The sequence below is a fragment of the Natrix helvetica genome (genome assembly GCF_964273705.1).
Source record: "Natrix helvetica genome assembly, chromosome: 1".
Taxonomy (NCBI): Eukaryota; Metazoa; Chordata; class Lepidosauria; order Squamata; family Natricidae; genus Natrix; species Natrix helvetica.
In genome coordinates this window covers 310,752,413-310,770,517 of record NC_138548.1, presented here as the reverse complement: position 1 = coordinate 310,770,517, position 18,105 = coordinate 310,752,413, and the positions used below count along the sequence as shown (strand labels likewise).

At 40.5% G+C, this 18,105-nt stretch overlaps 1 protein-coding gene across 5 annotated transcripts in view; it reads right to left on the bottom strand.

Annotated features, from left to right (window-relative positions):
* The window catches only part of FLNB (filamin B), a 93,541-nt gene extending 76,805 nt beyond the window's left edge, over positions 1-16,736 (bottom strand). For all 5 annotated transcript variants that reach the window (XM_081935630.1, XM_081935632.1, XM_081935631.1 and 2 more), the window contains exon 1: positions 16,026-16,736. In XM_081935630.1, coding sequence (XP_081791756.1) covers positions 16,026-16,470 — 445 coding nt within the window. In that variant the 5' untranslated portion in view covers positions 16,471-16,736. The remainder of the gene's footprint in view (positions 1-16,025) is intronic.
* Positions 16,737-18,105: the final 1,369 nt, after the last annotated feature.

The following is an 18,105-nucleotide window of genomic DNA, read 5'->3' as shown; positions in this document are numbered from 1 at the left end:
ACAAAGATGAGTGACTATTAAAATTAAAAGAAAAGGTGCTTTAGGATTCTGAACTTGTATTCGAACAAGTCCAACCCAAACAGCTCCACTGTTTCTCATGATTTATGCAATTATTTTAACTCTGAATTTAAATCCAAGATTTTGAAGCAGACCAAGAGGGCTTCTCCTCCCTGTCATAGCACCTGCCCTTTGGAACATCATCCCACTGGAGATCCAGACAGCTCCCACCCTGATGACATTCCAACAATTCCTGAGCCTCTGGCTGTTCTACCAGGCCTGCAGCTACCATGGGTGTCAGTCTCTGTTCTTGTACTTGTACATGGTTGTTTTCCATTTTTAATTGCAAGTCACTCAGGGTCATTTTGAGTTGGGCAGCCTCTAAATTTAAATAACTTCCTTAAAGAAATGAAGCACACCATCAGCCTACCCTAGACTTCAGCTGGAAAATATTTATTCATTAAAGAAAGATAATGAAAGTAATTTTAGTGTTCCAGAAGTAGAATGCAATGAAGTATATAGACCATAGAATAGTTTCTTCGCCCCCTCCCCACGATTTTACAGTCCATAGTTGAAACCTCTTGGGTGTGTGTGAGAGAGAGTTAATACTGAAAGACTATCCAATCTAAACTTACCATATGAAAATGCTAGAAAAAAATAAAACCCATCCTTAAATTTATATGAGCAGCTTTTGTTTGTTTCCACAAACTAGCCATATACTATCTCCTATAGAAAGCAGACACTTTCAGTCTGATATTTCAGAAGAAGTAGCAGAACAAGGCAAACTAGGCAGAGAATGCTGGATCTGTCGGCTTTGGAGCTCACTGCAATGACATCGACTATAATTCCATGCCTATCCATCTTTCAAGGTCCTGATTACCATCTTTAAAGCGCTCCATGGCACAGGACCTAGTTACTTGCGGGATCGCATCCTCCCACATACATCCCTGCGGCCAATCCGCTCTCACAGGGAGGGGCTTCTCCAGGTGCCGTCCACTAGGCAATGCCAGCGGGCGGCGCCAAGGAGTAGGGCCTTCTCTGTGATGGGCCCAACCCTCTGGAATGACCTCCCCCCCCGATATCAGAACCACCACAGACTTCCGCTCCTTCCGACAAAAATTGAAGACTCACCTGTTTCGATTAGCTGGCCTGGCATAACTATAATTGTGACAACTATTACCTCCTGGAAACATATTCTTACCTGGTTATTTATAGGGTACGGTTTTAAATTTAACTGATTTTAGGGTTTTTAGAACCATATTTATATTCTTCCGTACAGTTCTTTTAAATTTTTAACCTCCTCCTTATGTGTATTTATATCTGTATTTATATTTGTATTTGATACTTGTTGTTTGTTGTGTGGACTGTACACCGCCCCAAGTCCTTTTCGGGAGAGGGGGCGGTCTAGAAATTCGAAGAAAATAAATAAATAAAATAAATTTTGCAAGTAAGTGTTTTAATAGGAGTAAAGGCTTTCCAAAAGGACAAGAACAATGCTGCTTCAAAGCACAGCTGGAAGGAGCACTTCCAGTATCATACGCTCAATTTCATCCATTTGAAACAACAGACCTTGACTGCAGCCCAGAGTTATCTTTAAAAGATGTTTGGCTCAGAGTCTATGGACAACGTTAAAGCACCAAAATCATCTTAAAACCAGCTGCTGCCTTCTCATTTCCCTCCCCCCAAAAATGCTTTTTCATTTTTCTTATGTCAAAATATATGGTTTGGACAGATACCTATTTGTATGTGTAGCTTATATGCAGAAATCATAACTCTATGCCAGAAACAGAAAATGAAGACCCAGCAAAAACATTTCTCTAGTTAAACTGGTTGGGTGCATTATCATTTTGTGTCTATGTAGCAAATTTTCAACTGCTATTTCTCCCAGACCTCATTCAAAGAGGAAAAGTAGGAAATGCCTATTTGGCATTTCCTGAACTGGAACTCATTACAACTTGCTTGATTCAGGCACAATGTAATATTTAAATTCCATCCCCTTCCTTCAATGGCTATTTAAGTGAATTTTTTAGACTTCAATGCAAGAGCCCATTAGTCCCTGTTATTTTTATTAAAATGTAGGAAGGTCCCTTTTAGCCCTTGCCAAAACACGGTGATTCAAATTTCAGGTGACAGTCCGGTTAAAAATAAACCAGAGAGCTGATCTTATAGAAAGAGGCAGTTGAATAATGCCCATAAATGCACCAAAGACAAATTCCTTGTGTGTCCAATAACACTTGGCCAATATTCTATTCTATTCTATTATATTCTATTCTACTCTACTCTACTCTATTCCATTCCATTCCACTCAGAATCATCAGAGACCAGCTTCCTTCTATGCTACATTTAATTCCAGTCTCACCACTGTAGCACAGCAGATTATCACCTAACATCAGAACAATTGATCCCAAGGGGGAAAGGAACAGACTATGCAGCAGCCACTGCAGGACAAGACATTGTTTAAAACACAGTTGCCTGAAATGGAGAGAAACACTGGAGAGAAATTCAGAAGAGAGTTGGGACTTGGAAACCAAGCCCAAAGAACATTTGAGGATGTAGACATATTTAGCTTATTTAAAAAAAGACAATGTGATAGCGATAGGGTAGAGACAGCAGACTTCAAATTCCTGAAGAGCTTTTGCTACAAGAAGAGGGAGTGGATTCTATAATGATTCCCTGCAGGGCAGGACCAGAACCAATAGGCTAAAAAAGGAGGAGGAAGAGATTTCTAATCTTACAAGCTCTTAGCCAATTGTTCAAACCACTTACAACATGACCTGTGAATTCTCCTTCACTGTAGTTCTTTAAGCAAGGGTGAATAAGCGACTGTCAGAAATGATCCAGTAAATTCTGCATTGAGCAGAAGATTGGAGTAAATAACTTCTAAGTCTTTCAGCCTTATTATCTGAAGAGTCTATGATTAAGAGGAGCACCAGTAGCTAAGGAAGTAAAATGCCCTAAACTATTCCTGGATATATACAAAGAAACTTAAGATACTGAAAACAGGGGAAGCATATCCTGACTAAGTTGAAGTGGATTTAAAAATGGTTGTGTTTCCCATACTCCACCTTCCTTAGTGACTTATGCTCTACATTCTCCCTCTGATTCAAAAATATAGTGTTTTTTATTTTAATTAGCACCCATCAAGATATCTGCCTACCACTAGTTCAAAACTCTTCAAATACTCATTTAGAATAACCGATCTTGGTTCACCCAGCCCTAGGAGTCATATGTAATAAAAAAGCCTAGGAAGCTCCGAGGTTATAACTAACATCTTCAGTATTAACAAGTAAGTTTCCTTACTCTGTGTATGTAGATCAAGATACATCTTAGGCAGTTGCTACCAACAGAAGCCTGTTACAGATAAGTAAAAAGCTATTCAGATATAGTTCAGTCAAGTATCTTCTGTACAGCACACGCCAAGCATTGAAGGAAGAGTGGGTAGGTTTCAAAGCCAAAACCAACACTTTGGAAGTAATCAAAACTGATTGCTGTTTGGGGAAATCCTTGACTGCAATGTATACTTTGATTCACTTTTTCCATCTGAAACCATCCACAGTCACAACATGAACAAAACTGGCAAAAGGAAATCCCATTCATGTAAGAATGCACAGTTCAGCCAGATTTTATCACAGCCAAAGAAAAGTATTTGAGGGAAAAAATAACCCTGAACATCCTAAATTCACGGAAAACATTTTACAATTTGTAGTCTGTTACACCTTTTAAAATTGGTGCCATGGTATACTTCAAGTTATTTTAAAACATCTTATTCATGATTATGATATAAACCTGGAACATGTGAACACCCCAAAATAATTTTAAATTAGCTAAACAAAATCACAAATGATAGTTCACTTATATTATTCATATTTTACTTGAACAGAAGCTATGGACTAAAGAAAAAAAGAATCTTGATACCTCCTTAAAAAGAGATTAGATTACCACCATTGTTAAGGCAAAAGCAGCAACAGATTTAATTATAGTCTTTCTCCAACTTTATCACCAATAGTACAATATAGGCCTTGATATTTTGCATATAATGACATATGCAACCATCCTGTTTTTCAACTGCCTTATCACCTAGCGCTAGAGGAAATCCAGATGTTTCCCTTAACAGCTGGCAGCCTTGACACATAACTGAAGGACAAAGGTTATTCGTCTACTTTTTTATATTTAGTAGTATAAAAAAAGTTGCTTTAGAAACTGAATTTCTAAAGCATACTTCACATAAGCCAATATTCTGCGAAGTAAAGTTTGTCTGTGGTAATTTAAACTATTTCTTAGCAGTCACTGGCTGTCCTTGAAGGATAGTGTAACTACCTAAAACCTGAAGATACAGCATCAGAATTAAATCGATTCAGATGGACATCTCTTTAGAGTTAAAATAACACTGAATTTTGAATCCCTCTTTCCCATGTATGTCATACCACTTCATCTGACTAATAAGCTATGGGCTACAAGCTACAAGCTTGGATCTACATTAACACTCCAAGAGTATTTTGAATTATGTCAAAATAGTCTCTTCATACTAAGAAGCAATAAAGGGAGCTACAGTACTGAAGATAGCAATCTATTTCTTAGATATAAATCCTGCTTTTCCACCAGGAGTTAAAGCCAATATGTCTAGCCTTCTTGCATGCAACTCTAGCAAGTCAGTCTTAAAAACGAGAAAAAACACTTTTTAAGTTTTCTCACAGTGATATATGAGATTATTCAATAGATTACCTGGGATGGCCAGGTAGTTTCGAGCAGATAAGAATGTTGGCATGAGGCCCAGTTAACTTGCTTGATCATGGAGGTTACTGTTTGCTCATTCCTTTGAAGTATTCCCAAAGCACAGTATAAAGTGAGCCTGAAACATACACACACATACTCTCTTTCTTTCTTTCTGGGTGGTCTCTATCCTTGCAGAAGTCCACGTTTTTCTAGAAGAAATTTTTCTTACAAACCAATCAATTAAATTTTGTCTATATTAAACCTCAACACAGTTGTCAACAACGAAAAACAAGACACGGCTCACCTCTTCTCTTCCCCTGTGTCTACACCCAGATTAGTATAGCAATAGCACTTATATTTATATACCACTTCACAGTGCTGTACAGCCCTCTTTAAGCAGTTTTACAGAGTCAACATATTGTCCCCAACCATCTGGACCCGCATTTTACTGACCTCCGAAGAATGAAAGGCTGAATCGACCTTGAGCCGGTGAGAATCAAACCCCACGTAATCAACAGAACTGGCCTGCAATACTGCATTTTAACTACTGTGCCACCACGGCATTCAGGTACAATTCAACATGCAAAGTGTAAGCAGGTTACATGGAAACCAGCCCATGTACATATAGACATTCCCTACAGCAATCCAAACACAATACTGCGTAGACCAATTTTACAGTGACTGATGCAATACAAATTGTACATGAAAAGTTTTATCTTTGAACACAGTTCATCTATGCTTTTAGACTTTTTCAGTCTCAAATAAGAGGACACCGGGTAGCCACTACTAAATTTAGCATAAGCCTTTATTGAAATTGAGCATGTCATTAGAATCCTATTTTAATCTATTTAAATCTATATGAAAGAATGTATAAATTCAAGCCACATAAAAGCCTCAAAAAATAAAAAATAAAAAAGGAATGCCATTAAGAAACTACATGATCGATTCTGATGGGGAAATATTTTTGGAGAGTCATCAGGGTGAGCTTTAACTCAGCATGATTAAGGACTTAGTCATCGGCTGATATCAACCACTGAACCTTGTCCCTTCCACAGGAAGTTTACTGTATTTCAAATCTTTGCTTTAGTATCATTAAGTGTTGAGTTGTCCTTTATAGTGATAATCCCTACACAAAAGTTCTCCTCCATAAAAAAAACCTTTACAGGAAACAGACAGGAGACAAATCTGCTAACATTTGTTTCAACACAGACTCTTAAGATGTAGCATATGTTTTGGTCAAACAGGCCAAAGGAAAACAAAACTTACTCTATATAATTTTCTTTCTGAAGTAGAATCAGCAAAGCCATTTTCATGCTATTATAGCTATAATATTCTGCCTAGCTTATATAGTGTTTCCATTTTTAGGTTCATCAACATTCTAACCACTGTCTATTCACTGCAGGATGAAGGACTCTTTTGCATGTTTCCAATCAATACTGTCCTGAGCTTTCTTTTGCCAGTTGGCCCTGCAGTACTAACTGATGTCATCAATCCATCTTGTCTTAGATCTCTTTTGTGGACAGTTTTTATAAGTGAGATCCATTCTATGACTGCCTTGGTCCACCTGCCATCAGTTCTTCTTCCTCTGTGACCAGCCCATTTCCATTTCAATTCCTTTACTCTCTCTTTTTTTTTTTTCAAACAAAATTTTTATTGGTTTTACAAAAAAAAATAATCAGGAAAAAGGGATGGTGGATAGGGTTACAAATTTTGACAGCTACATTATGCAGGAAATGGCCCTCCCCCCCATTCTCATAACTTTCATTTATTAATACATTGAATTGTTACTACTTAATAATATTTTGTCAGCATATTTTAGCTTTTTATCTTCAAATAATTTCAATCGTTTTATATCAAACAGATTTTCTATTTCATTTTTGTGATCTAAGTTTTCTCGATGTTGCCTCTTCTCCCCCCACCAGCAAGGGTCCAGCACCTCCCGTGTCCTGTATGTCCCGTGTAGTGTCATCAGATTTATCCAGGAGGACTTAATTTTTTTCCATGAAGGCCTCAGCCTCCATGGTTGTGTTATTCTAACTCTAGTGTCCTCCCAGAATATTAACATACCTTCTGGCATGAGCCATCTAAACCACACCCCTTTCTGGTATAATTTCTTCGCTAGAAGCGAATATTTTTTCTTTTATCTCTAACCTTCTTTGGGATTTGTTTCAGGATGGCTATTTCTCTATCCTTGTATTTTAATACTTGCCCCCTTTGTGCACTCAGAATCTCATCTCTTGTAGTCTTTCTGAGAAATTTGATGTGGACCTCCATTGGAACGTTATGTGTTCTGGCATATGCTGAGTTTACTCTATAGACCAGGTCAATATCCCACCCCAACTGTTGTCTGTCTTTTTTTATGTATTCAGCCAATAATTTTGTCATAATGTCCCTCAGGTCTTCATCATCAGCCTCAATTACGTTTTGAAATCTAAGGAAAAAAGACATCCTTTCAAATTCCATTTTTATCTGGTGGGCAATTCCTTTACTCTCTTGATGATATTGTATACTTTCATTTGTTCTCTAATCCAAAGAAATTATTAATAATAACTTTTTAGTTTATTGGTTGCAATTTAAACAATGCTTCCCATGCTATCAAACAAATTCAATTTATGAGCAAGGTTTTGAAGTCTTATGAATTTCACTATTAGCTATACACCAACACTATTTTCACTGCATTCCTTTATACCCCTACACACTGGAGCCTGAATAAAGACATTAGTTCATAAGTCTGATATAAAGTAAAAACTATGTTCTGTACTGAACAGAAAAAAATCCTTTTTTTATCTGAGCCAAAGGGCTTTTATACCAATCGAAGAATTTCCATTAAACATTGACTTTATTATCAACATTTCTTTGCACAGAGCAGAGCTTCCTCCATTGGGATCAATGGCTTAAATGGGGTATTTCATAGGGACTATGCATTTCTTAACATCTTATCCTGACTTTCTTAAAGACTGTCCCAGGTGACTGTCCCAGATCGGTGATAAATAGGCCTATGACATAGGAGAATCATCTTTAACCTAATGAGTCTGGGAGACTAGTAGCTGCAGTGAGTGAGATGTGAAGGCAAGTAGAATCAAGATTTCCCAGGTGTATGTGTTAAGCTTAGTTCTTAACATTCCAGTTTTCATGAATGTCCCACCTCAGGTTGGGAAATGTTATCAATTTTGAAAATCCACACAATCAAAATCCAGCACTGGGATGAGACAGCACTCAGGATCTCTCTCTCACACACACACACACCTACACACACTGGGGGGATTCATTCTCCTCCCTTAGCTGTGGGTTGACTCAAAACACATATATCAAATTCCAAACATGGCAATTTCTATCCTTCCTCCCTTTCTGCAAACTGTATATCATTCTACACTGTAATAACTAACTCAATTGTTACCTAGGTATTTCAGTGTGTATAAATATAGGTGTGAACCACCTTCTTGATTTAATCTATACCAGTTTTACTTACTACGGAAACTGCATATAAAGAAACCCATAAATCAAATATTTCAGTTAAACAACTCCACCCAAAACTCTAGTTAAAATACAGGTTGATTCTTCAAACCAAAATGAAGACTGGAAGTTGCTTGAATAATAAATTAATTGCAAGGTAATTAACACACCTTAGCACACACCCTGCTGAAGCACTGATAAAAAAGGACAAGTGCTGCATGAATGGATTACTAAAGTATTACCATGGAGTGAGTTTACCACATCTCCCTGTATAAAAATCGTATCAACAATGCTTATCAATAATCCTGGTAGAGTGACTCATGCTAATATGTTGCATGATATAATGCATTTTCTTTTTTATGAAGAGTCATAGTATTCGTTGACAAAGAATTGCTTCTTTGGCCACACATGACAGCATAGGGAAACACTGGTCACCAAGACAGTAGCTAAACATATGGCCTTCTCAGGAATGTGTACAAGTAGTCCTTGACTTACAACCATAATTGGGATCAGCATATTGCTATTGTTAAGCATTGCAACCATTAAATGAATTGCATCCAATTTTACAACCTTTTCCATCATGATTGTTAAAACTAATCCAGTTTTGTTGGAAGTCCCCCTGGGGAGCTTGCACATGGCAATCTCATAGTCTCTGGATGCTGCAACAGTTGTAAATACATGCTGGTTGCCAAGCATTCAAATTATGGTCACATGACTGCAGGGACACTGCAAGGGTCACAATTCACTTTTTTCCATGCCTTAAACTTTGAAGAGTCATTAAATTAATAGTCATAAGTTGGGGACTACTGGTAATATCTACAATTAACTCTCATATTGAGTGTGTTACAAGCCACTTTAAGAGTATAAATTAAGAAGGGAATAACCGAAGGATGCGTTATTCCATTTTACTGGAACTTGTTCACACATTGGAGGCACGCATCTCTCTTGAATGAGTGATACTTCAAAATTTTAGTCCAACCGCTGATCTAACAACTATCATTTTATTGGTCACCAAAAAGCTCTGTCATGTTTACAGCAGGAAAAGTTTCCATATATAAATCTGGCAGTGTATAAGTATAATAAGACATATCACAACCTGGACTTTAAAGTAGGACTGTGTAACACTTCTATAACGTCCACTAAGCTTATATTCAGGATCCAGTTGTGAGCAGGAGGAAAAATATAAATTGATAAATCGTTCACTTCACGCAAGTGAACAAACAGTTCAGCGTAATATCAGTTATTAAATTTGATAGCTAGTCATTAACTATGCTTCCAGTGCCAAAACACACAGGTGCTTAATTATTACTTTATTTACTTTTCAACAAAAAAAAAAAAACACAATTTAATAGCCTCTTATGTTGTGTGATGCAACTTTCAATTTGAAGCCAGCTATTGCATTTTAGATGAACACAAGGGCAATACTAATAAAATTTATTGCCTAAAATGTACATCTACATAAGTGAGCAGTGCGTGTGTGTGTGTGTGTGTGTGTGTGTGTGTGTGTGTGTGTGTGTGAGAGAGAGAGAGAGAGAGAGAGAGAGAGAGAGAGAGAGAGAGAGAATGAGATTGCCAAATTGTAGATAAATGTCCCACTTGATAATAATACATAAAGCATTTAACTTTTTGCATACACTTCAGGAATTATAGTAATACTAGGGCCAAAACATGGTTTTGAACATAGTCCAATGGCAAACTAGTAAAATAACCTAAATGGGGGTAAAGCTGCATACTTATTACAGCACTTATAGTTTTAAGTTTTTCTCCTTGGCCTTAGGCTGTAAATCTACAGAAACATACCAGCTTCATTGAAGTTAGTGTGCTTTAACTCCAAACAGATATGATTGCTCAAGCTATATCATATGTTCTCAAGATCATACATTACTTTTGTCCCAGGAAAAAAGGAAATAGAACTTGAGAAAGAAGAGATAGTCATGAAGGAAAGATCCATGGGAAGTATTTGTGTGATTTGTATACTCCACTTTTCTACTTTGCACGTATGAAAGGAAGCTATCAAAATGGTTATTTTAAATTTCAGTACAAACTAAAGCTAGTAATCTGCATTAAAAGCTAATAGAAGTGATGCAACTGAAATAGCCAGGATCCAAGCCACTTTAGGGCTTTGAAGCATCTTATATTGTACCAAGAAAGGTCAGGCACCCCAGAGATATGGGCATCTGCAGGGAAAAAATTACGATACCTGTGTGGCATCATCACATACTTTCCACAACTTTCAAATATTGTGACATAAGCATGTAATTGTAACATTTGTGTGATGACCTCACTGCACAAACATCATCATTTTGATGACACTGCAACTTGTCATGAATGCCACCGCATATGTTCCTTATACTTTGCATCAATTACATTATACATTTCATACTGATTGCAACTTAAGGACTTTCCCTAAATGTGGCAAGTTGTAACAATCAACAGGATATAACCAAGGCATGGACAACAATTGCCAAGTCTGATCAGTTTGGAAATGGCCACAATTGACTCACTAGATGTTAACTGCAAATGTACTCCTAGCCAGAGCAGCTATCTGTGAACCTACTGACAGTTGAGAATTCAGGAACTTGCTTTTTCAAGGTTAGTAAACTTCCATCCAGTCCCCTAATTCAGTTCCTTATTGATCAACAGGCTCCCTTTCTCTCTTGTCTGGATCTAATTTCTCCTTGTTCTCCCACACGGAGTCAATTATTGAAGAGAGAGAAAAACATTCAAGGCTACTTCCTGAGAGACAAGGAACCATACAGCTATTGCCATCAGATTTTTTTAAAAAAAATCTTCAAATGACCACTTCCCACCTGAAAACTGAGATTGCAATAAAGTGGATAAGGAACTACTCTGATATTATTTCCTAAAACCACATGCTACAAGTCACCAGTAAATGGCACTTAAAGAATAAAGTATTTTTATTTTATTTTATGCCCTAAGGTAAGCGTCCTTTAAACATTTCACAATACAGGTAAGTCCTCAAGTTACAACAGTTCATTTAGGGACTGTTCATGAAAAAAGTGACTTACGGCCATTTTTCACACTTACAATCGTTGTAGCATCCCCATGGTTGTGTGAACAAAATACAGGCAACTGGCCTGTATTTATGACGGTTGCAATGACCCAGGGACATGTGATCACTTTTTGTGACCTTCTGACAAGCAAAGTCAATGGGGAAGCCAGATTCACTTAACAACCATGTTACTAACTTAACAACTGCAGTGATTCACGTAACTATGGCAAAAAAAGGTTGTAAAATGGGGCACAATTCACTGAACAATGGTCTCGCTTAGCAACACAAATTCTGGGCTCAATTATAGTCCCTAATCGAGGATTACCTAGTAATAGTTTTCACAGGTTTTAAAATCCAATACATTGGTATTCTATAGCTTCAGTTCTAACTATCCAACAAGATATGATATACATGCACATAGCGAGTTTTACAGTAATCATAATCCCAATTTTAATGAGGGCTTAAGCAGCCGCTCCCAGGATAACATAGAAGATGCTGAATACTTAGTGAAAGACACTCCTCCACCTTAATAGTTGTGTCAAGTTTCTGCCAGTTATAGCAGCATAAGTAGTGCAAGAGTACGCATGACTCCTATTGTGCAAAGTGCCAAGTGAGGTAACAAGTTATTCTACTGTTAATATTTAAACTGAAAAAGGAGAGTGAAGTAATTTCTGGAAAAGCAAGTTTATAGCAGCTGTCAGAGATATGTTTCTACAAGGAGACTCCATCTGAGCTCAGCACAGTTCCCCTGCTTCAAAACATATGGGTTACATATAGAGGGAGCCAGCATTCCTTCTTCTATAACTTCTCCTTAAAGCCTCAAGTCTATTTATACAGACACAGCATCTCTAAAGTTCTGCTCCAGGTCTCTAATTCAAGGTCACGTTTTGCTCAAAACAACATAGTTTTATACCCTGGAGACACAACTGAAAAGAGAACCAACTAATATCCTTAGCTTGAATTCAGACAGAACTCCAATTCATCAAACAGGGTAACAATTGTTAAAGGGGTATGGCTGAGCTCCCCACAGACAAGTCCTATTTTCCTTGTAAACTCATCACTTCTAAGCTACTACTCAGCTTTTCAGTAGCAGCAAGTGTCAGGCCTCTGCTACTTCCTCAAAAAGCCATTTTCCCCACTCTCTTTTCCAACATTGGGAGGTGGGGCAGAAACAGAGAGAGAAGAGGAGGTGGGTTCTTTGAAAATCAGTCAGGCTAAGGTAAAGGTTCCCCTTGCTCATCTCCGTTTCAAAGCCAAAGTGCCAGTACTGTCTGAAGACGTTTCCGTGGTCACGTGGCCAGCATGACTAAATGCCGAAGGTGCACAGAACGCTGTTACCTTCCACCAAAGGTGGTTCCTATTTTTCTTCTTGGATTTTTACATGTTTTCGAACTGCTAGGTTGACAGAAGCTGGGACAAGTAACGGGAGCTCACTCTGTCACACAATACTAGGGATTCGAACCACTGAAATGCTGACCTTCTGATCGACAAGCTCAGCGTCTTAGCCACTGAGCCACCACATCCCACGTCAGTCTGTACCTACAAATAACCCCATGATAGCTTTATCACAGGTATGCCAGCAGTAGACTCCTATGACTCAGGCACTCACACCCGCACACCACCTTAAGCACTGCAATTGCAGGAAGAATGTCCAAAAGTTGTCTGGGACTCTTCCAGAAGATCTTTGCATCAAGGATGCCTCCCAGATGCTCCAGCTATGCAGCACCTAAGCTGCAAGTAAGCGGATGGCTGTACCACAGGTACACCGTCTTGGTATAGCTGCCAGGGCTCCTTTCAGTGCAGAGGACATACATGACATGTGTCTACTTTAGCGCACCTAGACTTATATGTCAAATGTCCCTCAAACACTTTTTTTTAAAACCCCATTTCCCTTTTACTCTTCCTCCTTGCCAAGTACCCAAGAGTAGCAGGAAAAGAAGACAGAAGCAGGGAAGAATGGCTCTTTGCTATTATTTTTCCAATCTTAAAAGAATGAGCTCGCCCTGAAATCAGAACCGAGAGCAGAACATTTAGATGTTCTGCTACCAGCTACTGGCACCCAAGGAGACATTCCTCCTACCCTGCCTTGCTCCTCCCTCTGCTTCTGGTGCTGGCAGAAACCCTACTCAGCTTCATTGTAGAGGCAAAGTAGAGGTTGCCAGGGCTCTTAGTCTGCTTTTTTAAACCAGCACTTTTTTCTGCCAATTCCTGCATAGGATAACAGCACTTTAGCGTTGCCATGTGGAAAAGATGCCAGACTATAGACGTATTGGGTCTGCAAGAATTTTACTTTTGCTTTAGGCGGAGCCCAGAACATTAAAGACAGCTATGATGAACAGGAGATCCAAATACATTTCATTTATGTCGTAAGAATTATTAAGGCTGCCGTCTGGTTCTTCTAACCTTGAAATTCAGGGTTACTGTAAGACAAGTTCTTCCTTATACAGATCTAGGAGAGTCACGTGCTTATACTAGGCAATTCCTCATAGTCCCAGGGGGGAACAAAAATGACAATCATGAACTGGTGGTACATTTTAAAGCAAGGAATGGAGTACATATGTCCTCCAAACATTGCTTGATTACAACACAGCCTTTGCTACCATGGTCAATATCCTCAGTGGAACTCCAGTTCACAGATTTCCTACCCATTGTCATGAACAGAAATAGGTCAGTTTCCAATTCTTGGTTGTCTAACAGAAATGTTTAAAACCTCCATGTTCCCTTTAGGATGTTCTACAAGAGAAACTGGTGTGGTGAAAAGATTTGCTGGCTACATATCAGTACTCATCATAAATTCCTGAGATAAACATCTGCTCAGAGGCACCTTTTCCTTAATTCTTTACATGTGTCTTCCTGCACCTTTATTTTCCACTTGGCTCCAATTGGAGTAGTTTAGAGATTTAGAAAAGAAACTAAATCAGTCCCATAAGCTTGAAGTCTGTTCACCTTTGGCCTAATGTTTGAAGTTTCATATTGAATTAACTGCCTAGTTCTCTGATATAATGGGACAAAGTTCACCTAAATACCGTAAATAGCATATTTTGAAATCAAAAATGGAAAAATAGATCTTATTGTAAAGTACCAGGAGATTTTGGTAACCAATAGGATAATTGTAATTAATGTTAAAGAGCATTAATTGGTATAGTGTTTAAAGGTCTGAGGCTAAACACCTGGAGATCATGTATTCCACCTTAGGCACAAAGCATGTTGGGTAACTTTGGGCCAGCCATTTTTCTCTCAACCCCAGGAAGACAGCAATAGCAAACCACTTTCAAAACTCTTGCCAAGAAATCTTCCTGGGCTTGTTTAGACAGTTGCCAGGAACTGAAAACTGACTCAAAAAGACCAAAAAGCCAATTATAAATGGTTAACATTAAATCTGAAGTCACATAAATAGCCCACAGTCTGATTTAACCATCCTTTCTTAAGCAAGACATGTCCTGGTACACAAACACTAAGCCTTATACTTAGTTTATACTTAGTTTAGTGGTTAACTCCTCACATCACGCAAAGCCAAAACCAATCAAGCCACTTTGGGGTTTGGCTTTACACAGGATGTGTTTGCTTTCAGTTAAAAGAAATACAGGTGCACTTTAGGACCCTTGCTAAAAAAAATAACACTGCACCATATTGCAAATAGAAAGATTTGCACCATGCACCATGATTTTAAGGCATATTTTTCAGGGTAAAAAAAAATAAGCATGTTGGGGTGTTTTGACCAATTACATCCACATACATCCCTGTCCAATTATACAATCTACTTGTGATTTTAGACAACTCACTCTTAATCAAGCTACCTCACAGGGTGCTGCTGTTGATAGGAAAAACCACGTGTGTTCATCTAACATTTTTCAGAGAAATACAAACATCATAAATAGATTACCATTACAACACTTTGTTTTGCTTTTGAACTGATACAAAGAGGATTTGATGCATGCTTCTCTCCCTGAAGTTTTGAGAGGCTGGGCTTTTTACAGTGCAAACTCCTTTACATTTTCAACCCAGAAGCCCCAAATCCTGCAGCCCAAAGGAAAGGGCCTCTACCTGTTGGGAGGGAGGCACCTCAGGAAATCCTGTCTGCCAAGCTACAGCCACATCTGCCCTTCCTCAGGATCTGCTCCGACCCTTCTTAGAGCTAGCCAGAAATAGTCTCTGCAATGGCAAAGCCGGATTTGGAGAAGAGATGGGGGAAGGGGAGACAGAGAGAAAGGAGCGGATATCCCAAACTTAAAGCGCCTTTCCTTCTCGGCTAGAAACTCCTTGTATACTCTTGCTTGAGCGGCTCTGTTACTGTTAAGAAAGAAAACGGTATCCTGGCTATCTTATCGCCCACAGCGGCGCCTTATTGAGCCGCTTCAAAGCCTGACTGGCGGGTAGAACAAGCACCCGGCAGGTATCCGCCCGCAAGTGGCGGGCTTGGCTTCCCAAACCTACGGCCCCACTCAGTTCCTCCTGCTCCCGCAGGCGCACCGACACCTCCAGGAAGAGGCTTGGCAACTGGCTGGACAAAAGTCAAGCCACAGCGCCCCGTCCCCTCAAGCTTTGAAAGAGTCCCAGAGGGTCTTCTGAGCTTTCACGCGAATCCAACCCAGCTGCCTCTCTTAACGCGGCTGCAAATATTAGGAAGGAGGGGAGGGTTGCTCGGGCGGGCAACGCCAAGCTAGTCAGCGGAAAATTAGGGTTTCTGGAAGGTCTGCTGTGAGCTTGGGCTGTAAAACACCTTAAAAGCAGGAAAGGAAGCCGCTTGACTCCCTCAGGCCAAGGCTACACCACCAACCCCGCCCGCCCCGTCCCGGCTCCAGCTCTCTTTGCCCAGCCCCGAAGAGCGCGGCAAGCGCGCCCAGCTCACCGATGGAGACCAGCTTGATGTTCTCCTTCTCCAGAAACTCGAGCGCCACCGAGACGTTCTCCAGCTGCATCTGTCGGAAAGTGGGTCTCTGGTGGTACTTGCGGTACATGCGCTTCTGGCTGAGCACCTCCAGCAGGGCGATGAGGCGCAGCCCATCGCTCAGGTCGAACTGCAGGTTGCCGATGCGCTTGTTCACGCAGCGGAGGTGCTCGTTGCACCAACGGGTGAAGGTGTTTTGCTGGATCCGCTTCCAGGGCGCGTCGTCCGCCAAGTCCTTCTCCGTCACGGGCATGGCCGCGGAGTCCGCCTCGAGGTCGCTACGGCCCTTAGGATACGGGTGCTCCTGCCACCGGGGATGCGAGCCCTGACTCAGCTCGCCGCTACCGCTACCGCTCCCACCGCTGCAGTCACTGCGAGCCGTCTGGCCCCGCGCCTGCGTGCTCATGCCGTGGCCGCCCCGCCTTCTCTTGTCTGGGCTGTAACGAGCGGGCAGACCGACCAACCAACCAACCAACCAACCAACCCCGCTAGTCCAGGCCGGTGTCTCTCTCGCTCGCTCGCTCCCTCCCTCCCTCCCTCCCTCCCTTGCCAAGCGCAGGCGGTGAAGTTGCAGGTCGAGAGAACCCCGCCGTCAGCTTAGCAACGCCAGCCGAGCTGAGAGCCGCTCTCTGGCGCTCCAGACCCACGTGCCGACCTTACAAAAGGAGTAGCGAGGGCGTCTTTTTTGGCGAGACCTTAAATACCCCTCTCCGATTAACGGATTGGATCCCGGCCAAGGAAGGGGCGGGGCCTGCGAAGAGGACAATCGCGGCGGCTCCCCTTCAGAGGCGCCGCCGCGCTAAGCGTGGGGCAACGCGTTGGAGTTCCTGCGTTGTTTACTCCAGAGGCAAACAAATGTTTGTGACAGCCCCCCACCACCGCTCGGTTGTGGGAATGTAAATTAGCCAGGCCGGCAGAGGTTAGGATTGATGGGAGCTGTAGTCTTGCAGGAAATACCACTCTTCGCCTTGGCGGAGATTAAATACAAGGAAAGGCATTGGTATTTATAACCCTCTGCGACCCAATTATTGGTGAACTGTTTAGCCTGTATAAACTCCTATAGGTAAAGGTAAAGGTTCCCTTGTATTTATGTGCTAGTCGTTCCCGACTCTAGGGGGGTGGTGCTCATTTCTGTTTCAAAGCCAAAGAACCAGTGCTGTCGGAAGACATCGTGGTCATGTGGCCAGCATGACTAAACGCCAGCACAGAACGCTAAGGTGGTTCCTATTTTTCTACTTGCATTTTTTACATGCTTTCGAACTGCTAGGTTGGCAGAAGCTGGGACAAGTAACGAGAGCTCACTCAGTTATGCGGCACTAGGGATTTGAACCACCAAACTGCCCACTTTTCTGATAAACACCCTCAGCATCTTAGCCACTGAGCCACCATTTATAAACTCCTATAGAGCTCCCATATTTGGGAGCCAACCCCCCCCCCCCGCCCCGAAACTGTTAGACTCCAAAGAAATATAGAATATTCTTAAGGAACATCTGGTTGTTTAGCTTGGGAAAAACAGCCCAAGTATGTTTTACCTGGAGGAATTATGGGATATATGACTAGTGGTTACATATCTTTATTTCATGAAATATATTTTGATTTTTACAAGTGTCATAAAAGAGTATTGATTTGTGTATCAAACTAAAGATAGCAAGTTCTCAGAATACAGTTGAAGAAGCTTTTAGCAGAGGCAGTTTATTCTAGGGGTAAGTGGTGGAGTGTCATTTGCTGAGATCTCCCATCCTGTACCAGTTATTAAATCTGGAGGCCAGAAATGCTGCTTCTGATTTGGTGCTTGAGGTTTTCTTTTTCTATTGTTTCTCCAAGCTAAACAACAACAGAAAGAAAATACAGTAGTTGCATGCCAGATTCTGTTGGATGGTGCTTTTGTTTCTAATAAAAAGCAAAGTAGATCACTCAAGCATAAAGCCTGTTCAGTTCTAGTGTAGAAATGATATTCTAACTCACAGGTCACAAAATGTTTTCAACATGCTTCTCTTCATTAGGAAAAACGCATTTATTTAATACAATCTTACCTTGTAAG